Here is an 8,933-nt window from a genome sequence, read left to right as displayed (position 1 = left end):
CCTGAGGATGCCAGATTAGAGAAGTTCAACCTGTATATAATTTTTACATGGTATTAATACATACATTCACAGTGATATGAATGAGCAGCATGATCATGGTGTTCATTTAAGGTCTTACAACATTGTTTGTGGATAAACACCAGGAAAGCCATTTGCTAAATACAGTGAGTTTTGAGGCCAGATAGGAGGTGCTGTTATAGAACACAGGACCCTGAACAAGTTGACTTTTGAGGGTTCTCAGAGACATACGCCACATCCAGGCCTATCCTCATACCCACTCGAACCACTAAGCCATTTTTGCTTCCCATATGCTCTCTCCTTCAGAAAGGGAAAACCTTAAGTCAGATTGTATTGCACTCCCACAACTGTGCACTTCTCATCCCCTTCCGTTTACATTTTGCCCACCTCCAATGCCCCTTGCAATCTACTACCATGAATCATTTGCAATCATGGTTGAGCAGCCCAACCTGCTTAAGGAAGCTCTAAGAGTGGAATTTTCCAAAGCACCTATGCCCCAAGTTCTCATTGATTTCAGTGTGCATTAGCTGGCTAGCCACATGTGAAAATCCCACTCTAAGTGCTGTACAGAACACAGTTTTCTTCTATGTATTTAAGTACTCACATACTCAAATCTATTCAGTTTCTCCCTCTGCAGATCTGCAGTCTTATTTCATTGGGGATGTCTGACCAACAGCATGTGTTTTTGCTATGTTTTGGTTGTTTGTTGTTTTTTTTCCGCAAAGCTGGACTTCATGCTGAGTGAGGGAAGATAAATGAAATTAATATGTTAGGAAATAACACTGGCATTAAAAGGATTCAAAGTACAATTTCCTTTAATTTCTCTCATTATTTATCTTACCTGCATCTAGATTCCTTCACATGTCTTCTCAGAAGACTGAAGTCTGAGTTCCCATTTCTTTCTGATCCAAATGCAACTGAAGTTAAGACACTTGTTAGTGGGCGGAGTGGGGATTTGGTCAGACCCTTCCTGTCTACATTTCCACAAGTCTCATTTTGTCAGATTTCAGTTTCAGATTGGTCAGAAGTGCTGCTTCAGATTGATTGCCTTGGACTTTTTCAATGTATTGCCAGATGCCAGCGAGCAAACATTTTCTGAGGGGAAAATAAATGCAAATGCATTTTGAGGACCCCCTGGCTTTCCATTGTACAGGCTTAAAGTGTCATTAGCAGTTCTTGTAAGCCCAGCCATAGGAAGTTATTGACTATACTTTGGCTTTCTGCACTTCCTTTTGACACTTTTAGGTTAAGCTGTGGGTAAACTTACCATCCCTGCTTATCATCTTGGGACTTTCTGCCATGAAAAAGAGATTAGAGACAATATTAAAAATTTCATTCTTTGTCATCATGTACGTGGCAGCAGTCTAACATTCTAACCCGCCCCCGCCGCTTAGAAACACTTTCCAGTTGAGTGTCGTAGTGGGTTTTTACAATTTAAAATAGGATGGCACATGGTTCTGATGGCTTGTGCCTGAAATTATGAAAATATATGGAAAGTAATGCTAATTTGTATTCTACGTGTTTTTTTATAGGCTCTTGTCAGGTACACACTTTTGGTGCATAAGTCAGCCAGGCATGAAATATTCTACAGCCATTTTGGAAGACCAGTTTCCTCCATGAGACGACAACGTGTCAGCAGTCACCACACAGCTCCTGCATCTGTGGTGGCAGACGGTGGCTCAGTCCCTAATGTGAAGTTGCCAGCACCATAATTTCTCCAGCCTCTCTGAATCTGCTGCCAGTAGCTGTGTATGCAACAGACCTCCTGCTCGTTCCAGTACTTCAGCTCCTTCAGATGCATCTTGGGTATCAACTTCTACTTCTTGCCATCTCAGCTCAGAAGAAAGTGTTTCATGTACCAGGTCGAGAACGTGCCACAGGCATCCTTAGTATCAGCTTTGGATAAGAAAGGAGTGAAAAAAAAGATCTCAGAGTGAGGGACGAGAGGAACCTGTCAATTCTTGAAGGCCCTATCTCTCATAGGAAAAAAGGAGCCATTAAATAAGACTCCTTCTTGCCCCTCTACCTAACTAGTTTGTAAAAATTCAGCATAGGTAAGAACAAAACTTTTATAGAACTATTACAACTATTATGGACTGGCTTCTAGGAGATTGTGTCTCTCTCTGTTCCTGGTTTTTCCATACCTAAGATAAGTGACCTTGCAAAAATCATTCACTGCCTCAGATCCCAATCTACAAAATCAGGCTAATAATAATTCCCTACCGTCTACTGAATGTAAACTGACTAAAAGTCTATAAATAAAACAATTTTTGACCTAAAGCTGAGCACCAATGTGTCATTTCCTAATGAAGATGCGCCTTCAGAGTAGTCAGAAAAATCTAACTAATGACTGCATGAGGGCCTTCATTTTTCTGCCTGTTATAGGTTTCCCAGTGCTACCAAAAGACCACTTTGAAATCTTGTCAGTAGTATTGAAACAACCCATAAAAAGTTATTAGATCTTTTTCCAGCTTGCTTGCTTATTGAATTTTGTCATATTATCTTTTTGACATAACAAACTACCTTCACAATAATTGCGAAAAATAACAATAACATGATGATAAACAATAGAGAGATTGCAGACTGCTAATGCATATGAATTTTGAAGAATGCGAACTCTGAAAGAAAAGTTATCAAAACATATCCCTATTATATTTAATTAAGAAACAACAAATTGCTACATCCAACCTCTGGATGGTTGGAGGATATAATGAACTGAACATCAGACACTCTCGTTTCTCTCTCCAGCTGTCTGGAAATTAAATGTCAGCTATACCCACCCACTTCGTCTTCATTTCCCTTGCTATGCATGACAAGCTTTCTTGTCAGGATCCTTAACTGAAACTGAAGTCAGGGTACTGGACCTTATTTCTGGCAAGCCGCTGTTATCATTTAAGGGCCTGTGCGATGGAGTATGCAAATCCCACACTGGGCCACAAGGGGTTAAGGAAGGACTCTGGGCTGAGCCAAGGCCACCCAACTCTGCCTCTTCTGTAGGAAATGCACAAACAGAAGCAGGAGTTAAATGGAGGATGGGGGGAAACAGCTCATTTGTCAGACTAGGGAAGAAAGCCGACCAACAACCTACAGCTCCAGCAGTGGTGCTAGTTATGTTTAGCTGGTACAGCGTACCAGAAATGGCTATCCCCAGCCCATCCACTGGCTGCCATGTCTCTGTGTACAGGGCTGGGTCCTGGGAGGCAGGAGTTGGAGTGCTACTGGGCAATTGGAGAAATTGCTGGCATCCTGCTCCTTCTCCTGCTGCCCCTCTCAATGGGGAAAGGAGCAAAACTGCCAGCTGCCCCTATATGCCTCATACACAGCATCATAGAAGGGCGCGGATGGGGGCTGAGGGAACTCAGAGTTCTCCTCCTTTCCCCACTTGGAGGAGGTGCAGAAGGGTGAGCTCCACTGTGGGAGGAGTAGGTTACAACCCTTGAGAGAGGAAGTCACCACGCTATACACAGCCACCAGAAGGTATTTTGTGGTGAGCAGACATTGTTTTCATGACACTTCAGTGCAGATGGTGATGTTGCGATAATACCAGGGGTAGATTCCCAATGAGCTGAGACGCACCCCCACTTTGAGCTCAGAGGGGAGATATTTTAGAGGCTGGAAAAAGACTATCTGATGGGGAATATTTGTTTGCAGTTCCTTGTACCTCAGCCTCAGCGGTGCAAAGTCACGTGACTGGCTCCTGCCACCCCCCTCAGCAGGTTACCTTGGACAGGAGAATATTCTGGCCCATTTCTTTTTGGCCTAATGTAAACCAAGACATTAAACTTCTGCAACTTGTCTTGAATCCTAACTAGCAGAGCCAAAGGGGGAAGCCCTGGTCACCATTGTCCTCTTTGAATAAATCAGGATAGGCCTCATTGGCTCCTTAGAAAAAAATGCATCCACATACAGATACATATTAGCAATCGACTCAGAGAGATAGCCGCATTAGTCTGGAGCTTCAAGTAACTAATGCTGCAAAACTGCTGAAAGTCTTTGCTTTACTTTGCTAAGGAGAGCCTCATGGATCAAGATAAGAATTTCACATTTCAATTGCTGAAACAAGTCTCTGGTTTCCTAAAAATAAAGATCTCATGCACCTCAGGCTATCAATCACCCACAGATGGATACTTTGGTTGAATGCTTCATCTGGACCCAGAAACAGACACAAAAGAGTTTGTTTTTTAGGAAGTCTGACAGTCATTTACTGGATTCTCCCCATTTGAGCTTGTATATGACAGATGACCCTGGGGAATCCTCAACCTTTTTGGAAAAATGTGAAAAGGACAGAATCCCAGAGCTGTGAATGTCCTATATTAAGTGTTGAAGATACAAGAGAAATTAGAGATCATGAGGTCTCTGGCTAAGTAAAACCTCCTCACCACTCAAAAGATCTATGAGAAGACTCACAATAAGGGATGACTGGTGCATATATTTAGGCCAGGTATTACTCCTTTTATTCCGGGGTATGGAATCCAAGCAGCCAGCAGAGTTGTGCAGCAAGGTATTCCAGGTAACTATGAGATAAGGAAGGCTGACAAGAGAAAGCCCATTCAGATCTATCACACAAACTTTTTAAAATTGTGGAAGGAATGAGAGCTTATTTAGTGCCCTTTACGCCCCCCGCCCCCCCTGGAACTGGAACCTTTTAAAGTGTGACAATAGCCTTTGCTCTGTAAATGCATTATTTTATTTTACACCTGCTGTCAAACAAAATGAAATTTGCAAACCCACAAAAGTGTGAATTTTCCTAATATCTCTTGTTAATTATTCAAATTGCTGTTATATGTGTGTGTGGAGGGGAGACTTAAGTGGAAGTCTTTTACATGCATTAATGACATACTCTAGTAATCCTTCCAAATGTGAGGACAAGCTTTGAAACCAAACTGATAACATATTTAAATAAATCAGAAAATGGAATGACCACTTTCAAGTCCCCTTTTGACAAAGAGATATGCAAGTACAAACCCTCAATTCCACAAACAAAACGACTTTGATCCTCTGTGGGATCTGAGTATTTATTTAGATCTATTAATAATTCCATTACTAATCATTATGAATAATGTGTTTGTGTTATGGTAGCACCTAGAAGGGCTGCACTAGTCACTCTCCAAAGACAGCGTCTTTTAGAACTTTTTGCATTGTTGAAAGAGTGCCTACAGCAGGGGCCAAAATCCTGTTACTGTATTTGCAATATATTTACAGGGGTTGACAGCACTGCAGTACATGGCATTTTCCTATTGTCTTCCACGTGAGCAGGATGGGCTCCTCTTCACACCCTTTCTTCCTTGCAGTATACCAGAATTTATACAGTACTGCAGTTATGATGTCACTGTGCATTAAAGGCCTGATCCGAAGCCCAATTAGTAAAACTCCAGTTACTTCCACTGGGTATGGACCAGATGCCAAAATATCCTGCTTCTCACCACTTTCTAAAATTCAAAACTATTGACAGCTCTTCTTCAATCAAGTCATCATATGGGATATTTTATATTCTATGTTTTGTACCTATTTTAGCATAATGGATGACTCAAACAGGAGAGGTAGACTTCCCAGAGAAGGGGTAGACGATATATTAGATTGGTGCAGAACTAGTCTACAGAAACTAAGTCACTCCCCACTAGACAGTGAAAGATGGAAGGGAATAGTGAAGGAGGCAACAGACACCAACAGGCACTGAGCCCATGGTTGTTGATGATGATTTTTATCTATATCTGCCCGGGATTATTGTTCCACTGCAGCCATCATCAGAAGTTTAAGTACAGGCAGGCCTGGTTCCTCTGTAATCTGGGATTTGGGGCTATGGGAGAAGGATTACACAAACCCTACAGTTCTCCACTGTCAGAGAAACAGCCATGTTAATCTGTAGCTTCAGAAATAGCAAGCAGTCCTGCAGCACCTTAAAAACTAACAAACGTATTAGGTAAGGTGCTTTTGTGAGTCAGCCCACTTCAGATTTAGGAAATGATCAACAGAGTCCAGAGTTTAAATAGCAAGGAGAGAGCTCTGGCTGCGTCTGATAAAAAGAAGTAAATATCAGAGAGACCCCCATCCCCGTGGTGGCACCAGTCTGTACCCACCCAGGTGACTGCACCTGCTCAGTCAGTGTGCATGTGGGCGTGACCAGCTCCTTGCCTGGACTCGCTGTGGGCGGGTTCCAAGGAGGGCCACTCCCATGCCCCGCCCCGTGCAGGGAGTGCCTCAGTGGGCGGGGCCCCAGCCGCCAGCTGGGAGAGGGGAGCAGTAACGCGTCCCGACGCGGTTTGTCCCTGCGCTGGCGCCGTACCATTGCTGCTCGCTGCCCCGTGGCTGCTGTGACAACGAAGGGAGCCGCTGGCCCGCCCGCCGTGACGGGAGCATGGACTAGCGGCGGAGGCGGGGAGGTGGCCTGTCCCCTAGCCGGGTGGGGCAGCCCTGGCCCAGCGCAGCGATGAGCCATGGCTTCGGTGAAGGTGGCTGTGCGCGTCCGGCCCATGAATCGCAGGTGTGTCCCGGGTGGGGCGGGCTCGTTCCGGCTGTGCGGTCGGGGGAGGACTGTCCTTCCTCACCCGCTTCCTGGGGCTGCGGGGCCGAGACCCCTCTCTACCCTGTCCCCTTCCTCTGGGGCCGTTCCCCCGGCCGCGTCCCCGGAGGCTGCGGGGCTGACGTCGGACTGGCCTTTTTTGTCCTGGGTTAGGACCCTCGCGCTCTGTTTATTTTACCTTAACCAGCCCCCACCCGCTTCTACTCCGGTAGGTGCTGGGCTGGGGCCAAGACTCTTCTCCTCCCCTTACCTGTCTCCCCCTTTGGCTGCCGGTCAGTGCTGGCACTAGTCTCTTACCCGCTTCCATGGGGGCTGCTGAGTCAGCGCTGGGACAACCGGAGTGAGATTTTTCAGACAACGAGGAAGTTTTTTCTTTAGTTTGATTGAAACAGTGTGTAATCGCTCCATCCCCCCGCGAGACCACTGGGCATTGCTTTAAAGGTCTCCGGAAAACTCTCGCCCCCTTCAGTTCCCAGGAAAAGTCATATCGGTTACATACCACTGAAACACTCATTACAATGGTTTGGAGCTGGGTTGTTGCTCCCCATCTTTCTGGATTCTTTATCTGGAAGTTGTAAAAGTTTGTGTGGCCATTAATGGTTGAGCTAACAGAACACACAAAACCTGTAAGGGCTATGTTGGCAATAACAAGTATAGATGTGGAAAGAAAATCGTGTTTGAGAATTTTAAATGTCTTCGGTATGCAGCAAAATTCAGTAAACTCTTCGATATCCGGCGTTCTATTATCTGGAACTCTCAGATACTTGATATTTTAACCATAAGTGAATTTTAGTTAACGTTTTTCATAAGTACAGTCTAGCGAAAGTAAATACAAATAAACACAGCAAATGCAGTATACGTTTAGTGTGCAATACTACTCTTGCTGGTAAATAAAGTACTCTGTGTACATTTTTTTCTTTCTTAATATCTAATCTTATTTTTCTTTAGTGTTATGTGTTCCTAGGTATTCTTCTCTATTATCAAGAATATTTGAATATTTGGCAACCTCCCAGTCTCTGGGCTTGTGGATATGAAATTGTTTACAGAAATGCATTACAAGAACTACTTCAAATCTGAAAGGTGACAGAGAGATAGCCGTGTTAGTCTGTATTCTACCAAAACAAAAAAGCAGTCATGTAGCACTTTGAAGGCTAACAAAATAATTTATTAATTGATGAGCTTTTGTGGGACAGACCCATCCCCTAAGAAATTATTCTGTTAGTCTTTAAAGTGCTACATGACTGCCTTTTTGTCGTTGTTGTTGTTGTTGTACTTTAAAACTGGTTGCCAAATGAAATCTTTTTTACTTTGATGTACTGAGGAGTGCATTTGCATTGTGCCTAAAAGAGGGGTTGCTGCTTCAGGATCCTTTACGGAAAACATTGTGTTTCAAGTACTTAGTAATTATAACTGTTATATAACGTGAGAAAGTTTTCAGTGTTGTGAATAGGCTGATGAAAAACAAGGAACTGTTGAGCATACTTCCTTTCATCTGAATGTTAAAAAAAAGTACAACACACATTTTTGTTGGTCCCATATGGGTAATGCAATCTGCTTTGCTTATTTTAATGAGAGGTATTTTTGCATAGTACAAATATAACTAGTCTTGGCCCACAACGGGGGAAGATTTTTATGTGAAGTGTTCATTTCGTGGCAGTTGAGAGGGTTTTTTCATTTAAAAAATGAAAAATGTAGACATCATCTGGAAAGTAATATTTTTGAACACTTTCAAAAAATGACAATCAGAAGTCTTCATAGGTTATGTCTGCTAACTGACTGCAAAAAAGACATGAAAAGGACACTGCCTGGGCTGTTTTCCTTGTTGGCTGTTGCAAAATGTACACATCTTGAGATAAACCCGGAAAATAAATGCAGTTTCCCCTAGTCAAGTGAACTTGTAATGTACAGAGTAAATATAGTATTTCTTCTTTAATGACCGAACCCAAATATTGCACAAAAAAAGGACACAAAACAAAGCTCTGCATATATTACGTTCATTGGCTTCTCTTGGCAGTCTCTTCAGTTTAGTCCCATCATCTGAAGTGGTATCTTTCCTGTTCAAAAAATTACACCTTAAATTTATAAATGTCAATCGGGCTTCTGTTAACTTTCACATTATCTGCTTTAGTTATGTCCTTATGAATTTGCGTAATCCTAGGATAGTTTACAAAAACTTGTCTTGAGACCATCTGTAGAAGGGCAGAGTGAAAGTGCAAAGCATTATTTTTATGCATTGTGGTAGCACTGAGGAGCCCTAATAATGGATTAGGGACTCCTTGTGCAGTGCTTCTTAAAATACATAATAAGACAAGTATCAGGGGGTAGTCAAGTTAGTCTGTATCTTCAAAAACAACAAGAAGTCCTGTGGCACCTTATAGACTAACAGATATTTTGG

At 43.0% G+C, this 8,933-nt stretch overlaps 1 protein-coding gene across 4 annotated transcripts in view; it reads left to right on the top strand.

The window, feature by feature from the left end:
- Positions 1 to 6,330: 6,330 nt before the first annotated feature.
- The window catches only part of KIF16B (kinesin family member 16B), a 286,791-nt gene continuing 284,188 nt past the window's right edge, over positions 6,331 to 8,933 (top strand). For all 4 annotated transcript variants that reach the window (XM_074989378.1, XM_074989376.1, XM_074989375.1 and 1 more), the window contains exon 1: positions 6,331 to 6,499. In XM_074989378.1, coding sequence (XP_074845479.1) covers positions 6,453 to 6,499 — 47 coding nt within the window. In that variant the 5' untranslated portion in view covers positions 6,331 to 6,452. The remainder of the gene's footprint in view (positions 6,500 to 8,933) is intronic.

Source organism: Carettochelys insculpta, chromosome 3 (genome assembly GCF_033958435.1).
Source record: "Carettochelys insculpta isolate YL-2023 chromosome 3, ASM3395843v1, whole genome shotgun sequence".
NCBI lineage: Eukaryota > Metazoa > Chordata > Testudines > Carettochelyidae > Carettochelys > Carettochelys insculpta.
Note: the sequence above shows the minus strand (reverse complement) of the source record. Positions and strands in the feature narration are given on the sequence as shown.